Raw genomic sequence first — 14,220 nt, 5'->3', positions numbered from 1 at the left:
TTGTCATCCCTATTCTTGTATATATTCTTGTATATATAAATGACATCTTTTGAAATATGGTTAAACAATTTTTCTACTGTATTATATATATCCTTTGTTGCTTTTCTAATAGTTGTAATAGGCTAAAATAATAATTCCCTAAAAAAATCATTCCTATTTTTCAGGATTGCAGAGGATTTAAGTATGGAATTCAAATTCTTCCTTGGAAAAAAAAGTAACGGAAATCATCAGATCAAACAAAGTATTCTCAGCTCATTGTAAAAGCATTCTATTAAGAAAAGTGCAAATAAATAAAAGACAACTAATAGTGTACTTCAGGTAGAGAATAAAAATTTAATAGTAATATCATAAAATAAACATATAAAAATCAAGTATTTACTTTTGGATGTTAGAAGTAATATACATAATAAATTCAGCATAGTACTGATAGTGCTGCAAGATAAGATTTTACTGTTCAAATTATAGATTATGTCAATCAGCCTGCTATGTACCTCTGGGCTTCAAAAATTATGCTGTTATTACTAAAAGCACCTGGACTTTAGATATCTGCAATGAAACCAGGTAATACCTAGCCTATTCCAATTGAAGCTGTTTGACCATCATTTTACTGATCATAATGGAAATAAAAGAGGCAAACATTTTCCCCCTTGGAATACTAGTTATCCAAACTGCCACAATGTCAAAATTAAAAAAAAATTCCTTTTTCCATATTGCCCTGGAAGAATATACATGAGAGGCAGTTAAAAACAAAAAGGGGCAACTCTGTGATATATGCTATGTCAATGTTATAATTTATAGACTGATTTTTCCATATAATATTCCTGATTCTGGTCCTTAAAAAGAAACAAGTAATTAATGAACTTTTTAAATACCAGGAAATATAATTTTGCTATTTTTCTATAATCACATTTTTCAATGATTTCTAAGACTGATTTCTACAGCCTGTTCCACTGAGCTAGTTCAGGAGACACACTCGTTAAGAAAGGACAGAGAATATAAACCTTAAGCTAAAAATTCCATCTTCAAAATGTTAGGATTTAAATAGAGCCCTTGACAAGATTATTTAATACCAAATTGCTGGCTACGAAAACATGTACACAGGAAGAAAAGGTCATGCTTAAATACTTAAATGAAAAATTTAATACTTAGTTGAAAATAGGCAAGTCTTTCGTAACTTAAGTAATTTTCTTAACCTAAAGACATTTGCTCAAAGTAAAAGTTACCTTCTTGCATTGGTAAATCTTTTTTAGAACCATTAAGTCCAGTTCTGGATCAATGTCTCTTATGCTTTGGTTGGATAATTTAATAAAGTATATATTCTGTGGGAGTTTACTATAGAACTCAATGAACAAAATAAAATAGATAAAATACTAGAATCTTAATTGAAAAATGGCATGTTTCTCCATCTTTTTCATGCAATCAGCATGCCCATCTTAAATCTGATAATTTGTAGAAAATTGCTACATTTCCCACTGCAGCTTGTTTTTCTGATGAGCCAAACATAAATGCTTTCATATAGTTGAGAATTAAAGAATATTCTGAAGATTATTCATCATTATCTGTGGAAAAGAAAAGGAAATTAGTTCACTTCACTGCAAATCAAACTGTATGTATCTACTTAGTAAAAAATTCATTCTTTTACACACTATAGGAAAACAGCTTTAATATAGTTTTAAGTATAGTTATTTAATTTTAATATCACACACTCAGTATAAAATATTTAAACAGTACAATGAAGAATAAAGTGCAAAACAAAAATCACCTATAAGCCAAAGATGACCAATGTTAAAAATTCTATGCAAATCTTCTTAAATTGCGTATTTCCTCATTCAAGCACATAATGGATGGAAGAACAAACAAGTGATAAAGCAAGATTATAAAATGTTAATGGCAGAATCTAGCTGCTGGGTATGTGGGTGATAATTGTAAAGTTCTTTCAACTTTTATGATGAAAATTTCACAATATGTTGAAAAAGAAGAAATCATGGATATACTCCATGTCAGTTTCAGTGGCTGCATAGAGTTTTAGTTTATGGATAAGGTATAAATAAATTAACCATCCAAATGTCAAGTCATGTCCCTGCACTGCTTACAACTCTCCACTACACATCCCCACTACCTGAGAATAGAATCTATGTTCCTTATGTGGATTGCAAATCCTTTCATGATCTTACCTTTAAAATATTTCTAGTCTTAGCTACTTTCATTACCTATCTTTTCCAACTGTCCCTAGGATATATGCTTTAGTAACACTGACTTGGTTATAGGTCCCCTAATACATTTTGCATGCTTCTATGTTTAAGTATACATACTGATTTTGTGATAAATTCCCATTGATCTTTCAAAATCTAACCCTGATGTCCTCTCCTCTAAGAAGAATTACCCTGTCACCTTTTATTTCTTCCAATATTGGGGATCAGTACATTATGCAACCCTTATTTTTTTTAAATATTTTATTTATTTATTCATGATAGACATAGGGGGAGAGAGAGGCAGAGACACAGGCAGAGGGAGAGGCAGGCTCCATGCAGGGAGCTTGATGCGGGACTCGATCCCGGGACTCCAGGATTGCGCCCTGGGCCAAAGGCAGGCGCCAAACCGCCGAGCCACCCAGGGATCCCCATGCAACACTTATTTTATTGCTTCCAATGTTATACTTATCACTCTGTACTATAATTATTTTTAACAATTTCAAAATGTTGCAAATAGAAAAGTACAGAGAGAAAATTAATGAAGACACATGTACCAATACCTAGAATTAATAAAAGTTAATTCTTGGCTATACTGATTTGGGTTATTTATTAAGAAAAACACATTACAGAGAGAAAGTACACTTTCCCAATTATATTGTCCTTTCTTTTTGCCCAAGGACATTATCAGTATCCTAAACTGATGTGTATCTTTTCCTCTCATGGTTTTTAACTTTTATTGCATATATGCACACCTAAATAAAATTGCTTTTAAACATTATATTAATGGTAATCTGTTCTACTTATTCCAGTCATCACATTTGTGGGGCTTATCCATATTGATAGATGAAAATTTAGTTCACTTAACTGCTATAGGGAACTTCATTACATAAGCAGAGCACAACATTCTATCTAAAATAAATGTGGAAGGAAGGTCTGCAAGTGTGGACTGCCAAGATCAATATTCTTCTATATGAGGACTTGGTGGCCTTTGCCATTCTACTATTGACCACAGTTACAATCCTTTTCTTGTGGAGGAATTTTTTTTAGGAATAATATAAACTAATTTACAGATTTTATTAGTTCTATTTGACTTCTGACTCTGGATAGTACTTAGCTATGGACTAAATGGCATTAATTTTACCAATAGCTGCCATTGTAGATGCTTACCAAACCTATACTCTAACAGTATCGGGCAGCTGAAGAAAGGAAGCCATCTTTTGAGGACTCAGATCATTTTCCATAAAATAAAACAGAAATGTATTTAGGACAATCTTCTTTTTAACTGATTTAACTGATTTCTTAATGAACCGATATCACTTTTGGGTGAACTAGATATAATTTATCTGCCCTCTCCCTTCATTAATCTCCCCCTCCCCTAAAACAGAAAATAAAAGTGTGTAAGTAACATATGCAGATGACATGGTTTAATTATTATCTCCTAATGTGGCCTAAGAGAACAATCTATAAGACAACTAGATCTAAAGTCTAAGTATTTCCAACAAGAATGATTTTAGAACAGTTATTCTAAATCCAATCACTGTCTAATATTTAACTGTTTTAGGATTAACAATACAAAACATATTTATTCATATAGTTCCATATACATTTTACAACCAGTTTAGTGAGTTTATATATTAATATATGTAATATTTACATATTAATAAGAGTAATGTTTTAGGGGTTTCAGTAAGATATTTTTTAAAAAGTTTCCAGGGTAAGCATTTGATTTTAACTGCTTTACACTCTTTCTAGGCTAAAGGAATTACTGATAGGCTTTATGATACATAACATTAGGGTCCTCATTCTCTTTTTTATTTGTGTGATACAAAATTTGTATGAAATTCTGATACTGCTTCTTTTTTTTTTAGATTGAATACTAACAGATACATAATCCTGTATTAGTATCAAGTGTACAACATACTGATTTTATATTTATACACACTACAAAATGGTCACCACCATGTCTAGTTACCTTCTGTCACTGTATAAAGCTGTTACAATACACAATATTCCCTATGCTGTACATTATATCCCTTGTCTCCTTTGTAACTGGAAGATTGTACCTCTTAATCCCTTCCCTTATTCCATCCATCCCCCCACCTTCCCTGCCCTCTGGCAACCCACCAGTTTGTTCTCTGTATCTGTGTGTCTTTTTTTGTTAATGTTCTGTTTCTTTTATTTTTCTTTTATTTCTTCAGGTTCCACATATAAGTAAAGACATATAGCATTCATCTTTCTCTGATTTATTTCATAATACCCTCTAGGCCCATGCATGTTGTTGCAAATAGCAAGAATTCACTCTTTCTGATGGCTGAGTAGTATTCCACTGTGTATACTTGCCACATCATCTTTATCCAATTTATCTATTTATGGACATTTAGGTTGCTTCCATATTTTGGTTACTACATATATTACTGCAATGAACATATGAGTGCAGATGTCTTTTTGAATTAGTATTTTATTTTTTATTTTTAAGTAATCTCTACACCCATAATGGGGCTTGAATCTATAACCCTGAGATCAAGAGTAGCATACTTTACTGACTGAGCCAGTCATATGTCTTACTGAAAATTAGTATTTTCATTTTCTTTGGATAAATACCTAGAGATGGAATTGCTGGATTATATGGCAGTTCAATTTTTAATATTTTGAGGAACCTCCATACTGTTTCCATTATGGATGCAACAACTTACATTCCCACCAACAGTGCACAAGAGTTCCCTTTTCTCTACCTCCTTGCCAACAATTGCTATTTCCTGGTGTTTTTGAGAACAGCCTTTCTGACAAGTATAGGATATCTCATCGTGGTTTTGACTTGTATTTTCCTGATGATTAGTGATGTGGAGCATCTTTACATATTCCTTTGGCTATCTTTATGTCTTCTTTGGAAAAGTGGCTATTCAGGTCCTCAGACTTTTTAAAATCGATTTTTTTATTGAGTTTTATGAGTTCTTTATGTATTTCAAATGTTAATCCCTTAATGAATATGTCTTTTTTAAATATCTTCTCTCATTCAGTAGTTGCCTTTTTATTTGGTTGATGATTTCCTTTGCTGTGCAAAAGCTTTTTAGTTTGATGTGGTACCCTTTGTATATTTTTTGCTTTTGTTGTCCTTGCCAAAGGAGACAGATCCAAAAAAGTATTGCTAAGACCAATATCAAAGAGCTTATTGTCTATGTTTTATTCTCAGAGTTTTATGGCTTCAGGTCTTATTTAAGTCTTTAATCCGTCTTAAGTATATTTTTATATATGGTGTAAGAAAGTGGTCCAGTCTCATTCTTTTACATGTAACTGTCCAGTTTTCCCAACATTATTTAGAGAAGAGACTGTTTTTTCCTTGTAATTTCTTGCCTCCTTTGTTGTAGATTAATTGAACATATAAGCATGGGTTTATTTCTGGACTCTCTGTTCTGTTCCATTGGTAATATGTGCCTGTTTTTATGCTAGTTTTGATTACTATAGCTCTGTAGGATAGTTTAACATCAAGGAGTGTGATACCTCTTTGTTCTTCATTCTTTAGACTTCTTTGGATATTCAAGGTCTTTTGTGATTCCATATAAATTTTAGGATTATTTTGATAGGGATTGCACTGAATCTGTAGATTGCTTTGGATAATACAGATTTTTTCTTAACATACTAATTCTTCCAACTGATTTTGAACAGTGTATCTTTTCATTTATTTGTGTCAATTTTTTTTCCATCAATTTTTTTCATAAATGTCTTATTTTTTTCCCCAAAGTATGATCTTTCACCTCATTGGTTAAATTTATTCCTAGGTATTTTACTCTTTTTCGATGCAATTATAAATGGGATTGTTTTCTTAATTTCTCTTTCTGCTAGTTTGGGTATTAGTGCATAGAAACACAACATCTTCAATTTCTTTCATAAGTGTTTTATAGTTTTCAGTGTACAGATCTTTTACCACTTTGATATGCTTTATTTTTAGGTATCTCATGTTTTTTGGTGCAATTGTAAATGGGATTGATTCCTTGATTTCTCTTTCTGCTGCTTCATGATTGGTGTAGAGAAATGCAACAGATTTCTGTATGTTGACTTTGTATTCCATGATTTTACCGAATTCATGTATCAGTTCTAGCAATTTTTTGGTGGAATCTTTCAGATTTTCTATATAGAGTATCATGTCATCTGCAAATAGTGAAAGTCTGACCTCATTCCCAGCTTGGATGCCTTTTATTCCTTTTTGCTGTCTGACTGCTGAAGCTAGGACTTCCAGTAATATTACTCAGCCATAAAAAAAAAAAAAAAAATGATAGGGATGCCTGGATGGCTCAGTGGTTGAGTGTCTGCCTTTAGTTAGGGTAGTGATCCTGGAGTCCCAGGATCAAGTCCTCTATCACCGCTCCCTGCATGGAGCCTGCTTCTCCTCCCTCTGCCTATGTCTCTGCCCGCTCCCCGCCCCCCCAATGTCTCTTGTGAATAAATAAAATCTTAAAAAAAAAAAAGATGAAATCTTGCCATTTGCAATGATGTAGGTGTATTATGCTAAATGAAATGAGTCACCAAAATACAAATTCCATATGATTTTACTCATATGTGGAATTTAAGAAATGATACAGATGAACAAAGGGGGAAAAGAGAGGCAAACCATAAAACTCTTAACTATAGAGAACTGATGGTTGCTGGAGGGGATGTGGGGGGGATGGGTTAAATGGGTGATGATATTAAGGAGAGAACTTGTGATGAGCAATGGGTGTTATAAGTAAGTGTTCAATCACTAAATTCTACTCTTGAAATATTATACTATATGTTAACTAACTAGAATTTAAATAAAAACTTGAAACTAAGGGGGGGGGAGAGAGAGAAACACATTAGATTTCTGTATATTGATTTTTGTATTGTGCAACTTTCCTGAATTCTTTTATTAGTTCTAATAGTTTTTGGGTGGAGGCTTGAAAGTTCTCCCTATATAGGATCCTTTCGTCTGGGAAAAATTAGTTTTACTTCTTTCTTTCCAGTTTGTATGCCTTTTATTTTCTTTCCTTGTCCAACTGCTGTGGTTAGGACTTCCAATACTATATTGAATAAAAATGGTGAGAGTGGCCATCCTTGTTTTGTTCCTAATCTTACAGGAAAAAACTTTCGACTTTTCACCACTAAATATGATGTTTACTGTGGGTTTATTATACATGGCCTTTATTATATTGGAGTATCTACCCTCTATGCCCATTTTGTTGAGTTTATATTATAAATGGATATTGAATTTTATTAAGTGCTTTCAATGCATCTGAGATAAGCATGATTTTTATACTTTATACTCTGTTTTGTTAATGTGGTATATAATGTTGACTGATTTGTGAATACTATACCATTCTTGCATCAGAAAAAAAGCCCACTTGATCATGGTCTATGATCCTTTTAATGTAATGTTGAATTAGTTTCCTAATATTCTGTTAAGGATTTGCATCTATGTTCACCAGGGATACTGGCCTATAATTTTCTTTCATTTTTTTGTAGTGTCTTTCTCTGATTTAGGTCTCAGGGTAATGCTGGCCTCATAGAAAGAGCTTGGACTCATTCTTTCCTCTTCAATAATCTTCTAAAAAAATATGTTTGGTAGAATTACCTGTGAATTAGCCTGGTTTACCTGTGAATCTGCTTAGCTGTTTGTAATAGTCTTTTATGATCCTTTGTATTTCTGTGGTATTGATTGTAACTTCTCTTTCATTTCTGATTTTGAGTCCTCTCTTTTTCTTGATGAATCTTGCTAAAAGACTTATCAACTTTATCTCTTCAAATAACCAACTCTTAGTTTCATTCATCTTTTCTATTGTTTAGTCTCTATTATATTTCCTCCGTGTGATGTTTATTATTTCTTTCCTCTACTAACACTGGGCTTTATTTGTTCCTCTTTTTCTAGTTCCTTTAGGTATAAGGTTAGATTGTTTAAGCTTTTTCTTGTTTCTTGAAATGGGCATGTATTGCTATAACCCTCCTTTTTTAATTGCTTTTGCTACCTCCTATAGATTTTAGAGCATTATGGTTTTTTTTTTTTCCATTTGTCTCAAGGTATTTTCTGATTTCCTCTATCACTTCTTCATTGATCCATTGGTTTAGTAACATGTTGGCGTCTCCACAAGTATGTGTTTTTTTTCCAGTTTCCTTCTTGTAATTGGTTTCCAGTTTCATACCACTGTGATTAGAAAAAGTTGTTTGACATGATTTCAATCTTCTTAAATTTACTGAGACTTTCTGTGTTCTAACATATGATCTATTCTGGAGAATGTTCATGTGGACTTGAGAAAAATGTTCTGTTTTTGGATAGAATGTTCTGTACGTATCTATGAAGTCCATCTGGTCTAGTATGTTGTTCAAGAGTCAGTATTTCCTTATTAATTTTCTGTCTGGATGATCTAACCATTGACATAAGTGGGATCTTAAAAGTGCCTACTATTATTGTACTAGTGCCAATTTTTCCTTTTGCATGCTAATATTTGCTTTATGTATTTCAGTGCTCTTATGCTAGGTGCATACATATTTACAAGTGCTGTTATCTTCTTGTTTGATAGATCCCTTTATCATTATGTAGGGTCCTTCTTTGTCTCTTCTTATAGAAGAGTCTATAAGTCTATTTAAAGTCTATTTAATTTGAAAAGTACTACTACCTCAACTTTCTTTTCATTTCTATTTGTAGTATCTTTTTCTATCCCTTCACCTTCAGTCTGTGTGTATCTTAAGATCTGAAGTGAGTCTCTGGTAGACAGCATACCGATGGGATTTTTTTTTTTTTAATATACATTTAGCCACCCTATGTCTTTTGAGTGGAGAATTTAGTCTACTTACATTTAAAGCAATTATACATAGGTATATGTTTATTATCATTTTGTTTTTTTCTTGTTTCTGTAGTTCTTCTTTGTTCCTTTCTTCTCTTGCTCTCTTCTTTTTGATTTGATAGTTTTCCTTAGAGTTAAGTTTGGTGCCCTCTCTATTTTTTTGTGTATGTATTATAGGTTTTTGGTTTGTGGTTACTGTGAGGTTCATATATAATAACTTATGTATATGTCAGTCTATTTTAAATTGGTGGGTATTTAATTTTGAATGTATTATAAAAGCACTACATTTTTACTCCCCCTACATCATGTTTAAGCTTTTTATGTCATATTTTATTTTACACCTTTTTCTTTAGTGTATCCCATAAGTAATTATAAATTTAGCTTATTTTATTAATTTTGTCTTAATTCTCAAACTAGCTAAGTCACTGATTAGCTACCTTTTCTATATGTTTGCCTCTATCCATGTGATATTTTTCTTTTATATAATTTCTTATTCCTAGTTATGGCCTACCTTTTCTTTTCTGCTTAAAAAAGACCCTTTAATATTTCTTTGGGGAGCACCTGGGTGGCTCATGGTTAAGCATCTCCATTTGGCTCAGGTTGTGATCCCAGGGTCCTGGGATGGAGTCCCGCATCAGGCTTCTATAGGGAGCCTGTTTCTCCCTCTGCCTATGTCTCTCATGAATAAATAAAATCTTTAAAAAATATATTTCTCTGTAAAGCTGATTTAGTAGTGTCTGATTTAGTTTGTCTGGGAAACTTCATATCTCCCCTTCAATTCTGAATACTAATTTCTCTGTTACAGTATTTCTGGTTGTTAATTTTTTTCCTTTTAGCACTTTGAATATGTCCTGCAACTCTCTTCTGGCCTATAGAGTTTCTGCTGAAAAATCACCTGATAGTCTATGAGGGTTCCCCTAAATGTAACTTTTTTTCTCTTGCTTCTTTAAAGATTTTCTCCTTATTTTTCATTTTTGACATTTTAATTATTATGTATCTTGGTGTGGATCTCTTTGTGATCTTGTTTGGGACTGTGTTTCCTGGATCTAGATGTGTTTCCCCAGGCTAGGGATGTTTTTGGCTATTATTCCTTCCAATAAATTTTCTGACCCTCTCTCTCTCTCCTTCTGAGTCCCCTATAATGCAATATTACAGTGCTTGATGTTGTTGTAGAGGTTCCTTAAACTATTTTCCTTTTCTTCTTGCTGTTCAGTTTGGGTGATTTCTAATACCCTGTCTTATAGTTCACTGATCTGTTCTGAGTATCATCTAGTCTGCTATTTATTCTCTCTAGCATGTTTTTCATTTCTGTTAATGTGTTCTTTCTCTCTGATGGGTACTTTTAGTTTCTGTCTCTTTCTTGAAATTCTCATTGTGTTCATCCATTCTTCCCTCAAGTTCAGTCAGCATTTTTATGACTATTATGCTGTACTCTTTATCAGATAGATTATTTATGTTCATTTTTTTCAGTTCTTTTTCTGAGGTTTTTGTCTTATTCTTTTGTTAGGACATAGTCCCCCAACTCCTCATTTTGCCTATCTGATTCTATGTATTAGGTGTTTAGGTGTACTTCTTAGTCTGAAGGAAAACTTTATGTAGGAGATATTCTGTGCAGCCCAGAAGCACAATCCCCCACCCAAGCCTCCACCCACCCCTGCTTCCAAGGAGGCCCTGTGTGGGCTGCATGTATCCTCCTGTTGTGGTGAGACCTTACTGCTGTGGATACACTGGTGGGAGTGGTTTGTCTCTGGCCCACATAGCAGTGAGGCCCAGCTGAGATGCAGGGCTGCACAGAGCTCTGAATGGTTCATGAAACCCTGGCGTTAGCTGTCTATAGGAAGGGTTCCATAATGGCTCCTGCCAGTCCTAGGATCAGCATGGCAGAACAAGGTAGTAAAAATGGATGCTATCAGTGTCTCTATCCCTGGGAAGATCCAGCAGTTGCTCCAAGATCAGTAAGCGTTCTTCATTTATGGTTTATGTGCTTTTTATCTCATGTTTTGTGCTAATTTCTGGGTTGAATCAGTCTGCATTCAAGGTCTTTCAAGCATAGGTTTTCCTTTTCTATAGCTCTATGCTGACTTCCAAAGGCAGGTGTTTGGGGAACTTGTATCTCCTATGCAGGATCTAAGGGCTGGGGTGCCTGATGTGGAGCTTGAATCAATCATTACTTGGGGAAAAGTTCTGTACCTTTGAGATCCCTCCTGACCATGAAGTGCTGTGCCTGGGGTGTGGGTTTTTTTCTGTAGTGAGATCATATTTCTTCCTCTTCTATCTATCTCAGTGCTGTCCTTTGTTATGGCAGCTTCATTCATCCACTTTCTAGGTACCCTTCAGAAGGAATTATTCTATATGCAGTTGTGCATTTGTTGTGACTGCAGGAGGAGGTAAGCTTAGGATCTTCCTATGCTGCAATGTTAAAGCCTCTCCTCATTATCACTTCTTGAGGACTATATAAGCCTAGCCTGATTTTTGTAGGAGAGGTAGCCTTCTTGTAGGCATGTATTCTTTTGAAGCCACTCAGTTATCCAAAAACATGTGGCTTTTTCCTCGTGGCTCAGTTAACTCTTACAGTTCCCTACTTAAAGAGCAATACCAACTAAAGGTTTTCCAAATATTTGTCAAGCAAATATTGTTAATTCCAAGCACATTGTTAATTACTTACAAAAAGCAGTATTGAAATAATACTTATGGAGAACTGCCCAAAGGATAAACAGTCTGAATATGAATATAACTAGTTTGGTATTCTTCATAGGTTTACTTAAGTGGAGTCATTCTCTGGCTTCATGCCATTAAATTACACGTCATATTATAAGAAAGACGCCTGTGAAATCCAAATATTGTAAAATTTACTGACGATAATTTTTAGTCCATAATAGCACTGTTTTATAAAACAGTCTAAGATCTCAATAAAATAAAAAATACTCAAGTACCAATGTTTATATTTTATATATTAATTTTGAAAACAAATATAGTATTTCAAAATTTAGAGGAAAAACATCTGTTTTATAGTAGTAATTTACAACTGACATATTTTGAAAGACTAAGGCTTGATTTTTTACTGAAGCCTATGGACTTAGATTCTTCAAGTCTAAAAACAATTTTCCCCTTTAAAGGGATCCATATGTTATTAAAATTTGAGGGACACTATATGATTGTGTCCTCCTTTTAAGAATCATGGGAAAATTGTTCCTCTGTTTTAATACCAAAAATAGCTGTCTTCTGAGTGACATGTTTTGTCTCAAGAGCAGTGACTCATGTAATTAATTAGGTTTCCTGTTTTGCTAGAAAGATAAGCACCAAATTTATGACCTATTCTCACAAAATGTAGAGACCTTTTGAATATTAACTTTGTATTCTCACCTCATTCTTGGCTTATAATAATTACTTATGCTCATTTGCCTGATATGCTGACTTTCCCAAGCATTTTTTTAAACTTAATTTTACCTTGTACTGTATATATTTTTAAGTGAAATGCTAAACTTTTGACAAGATAGAATATAAATAAAACTTACAGAAATTTATATTGCTAAAATTAAGCAACATTTTAAACATTTCAAATCCTCAAATCACTTTAGCATACAAATCATACCTTTAAAGTAATCAGATTAATTTTGGCAGATATTCTAGAACAGAATTCTTGATTCAGTTTACAAATTCACTTTAAAAATTAGGCTCATTAATTCATGGTAAGATACCTTAAAACTAAAAGACCACAAATTATCTTGATTCCCATTTCATTCACTAAACTTGACTTCAAGAAACTTTAAACTTGTCCAAAAAAACAAAATGTACCCAGAATAAAGACTCATACAAAGACAGACCATCAAAAGAACCTGTATATAGCTGTGAGAGAAATTCCAAAAGTTCCAAGATATTTTGTGTAATGGAGCATCTTCATTAGAATAAATTCATAACCTTACTTTGAAGAAACTATTATTTATGTTGATATATAAGTTCTGACATTTTCCCCTCAAAGTGATGTTATAGTCCTTTAATACTTCTTTAAGGGAAAACAGATCGCTTAAGAATCAACAGATTAGTTGATGCAGAAGAACATATCAGTAATCAGTAAGACAGGGTAATGGCAAGCACCCAAGCTGAACAGCAAAGAGAAAAAAAAATTTTTTTTAAATGAGGACAGATTTAGGCATCTCTTAGATAACATCAAGCAAACAGTCATTTGATAGGGGTCCCAGAAGAAAAAAGAAAGAAGAAAAAAGAAAGAAGAGGAGAAGGAGAAGGAGAAGAAGAAAAAGAAAAAGAGAGAGAGGTAGAAAACTTATGTGAAGAAATAATAGCTAAAAACTTCCCTAACCTGGGAAAGGAAATAGACATTCAGGTCCAAGAAGCACAGGGAGTTCAAGGAGGTCCACACCAGAACACATAATACTTGAACTGTCAAAGGTTAAGGATGAAAAAAAGAATTTTAATGGCAGCAAGAGAGAAACAAAAAAGTTACCTACAAGGGAAGACCAGTAAGGTTCCCAGCTGATTTATCAGCAGAAATTTTACAAGCCAGAGAATGTAGCATAATATATTCAAAGTGCTGAAAGGAAAAAACCTACAATAGAGAATACTCTACCTGGCAAGATTATGCTTCATATTTGAGGGAAAGAGAGAATTTCCTAGACAAAAAAAAAAAAAAAAAAAGATAAAGGAATTTATTACTACTAAACCAGCTTTATAAGAAATGTTAAAGGCAATTCTTCAAGTTGAAAAGAAATAGCTATAATTAGACATAAGAAAATAATGAAAAAGACATACGATATGACAGCATATACATAAAATGTGGAGAAGTGGGGAAAAAGTTTTTTAAGAATATGTTTGAAATTAAATTACCATCAAATTAATATAGACTACTATATACTTAGGATGTTATATATGATCCTCATGGTAACCACAAACCCAAAACCTGTAATGGATACACAAAAAATAAAGAGAAAAAAAGGCGAAACATAGAAATTCATCAATTACAAAAAAAGAGAGCAAGAGAAGGGAACAGAGAACTACAAAAATAATCAGAAAGCAACAGAATGGCAATAAGTACATCAATATCAATTAATTACTTTAAATGCAAGTAACTTAAATGGTCTAATCAAAAGACACAGGGTGATGGAATGAACCCAAAAACCCCACAACTCATCTATATGCTGCCTACATGAGATTTACCTCAGATCTAGACACATATAGACTGAAAGTAAAAGGATGGAAAAACATTTATCAAGTAAATGGAA

General features: G+C 33.1%; 1 protein-coding gene across 47 annotated transcripts in view; it reads right to left on the bottom strand.

The window, feature by feature from the left end:
• Positions 1-313: 313 nt before the first annotated feature.
• NEK1 (NIMA related kinase 1) overlaps positions 314-14,220 on the bottom strand; it is a 222,362-nt gene continuing 208,455 nt past the window's right edge. For 26 of the 47 annotated variants that reach the window (XM_072719696.1, XM_026017537.2, XM_026017540.2 and 23 more), the window contains one exon: positions 314-1,559. In XM_072719696.1, the coding sequence (XP_072575797.1) occupies positions 1,546-1,559 (14 nt within the window). In that variant the 3' untranslated portion in view covers positions 314-1,545. Of the gene's footprint in view, positions 1,560-13,268; positions 13,382-13,568; positions 13,612-14,220 lie in introns of those variants that run through there. The other 21 variants (XM_072719684.1, XM_072719689.1, XM_072719702.1 and 18 more) reach the window with 2 other exon arrangements.

The sequence above is a fragment of the Vulpes vulpes genome, chromosome 9 (assembly GCF_048418805.1).
Source record: "Vulpes vulpes isolate BD-2025 chromosome 9, VulVul3, whole genome shotgun sequence".
Classification (NCBI taxonomy): Eukaryota; Metazoa; Chordata; class Mammalia; order Carnivora; family Canidae; genus Vulpes; species Vulpes vulpes.
Note: the sequence above shows the minus strand (reverse complement) of the source record. Positions and strands in the feature narration are given on the sequence as shown.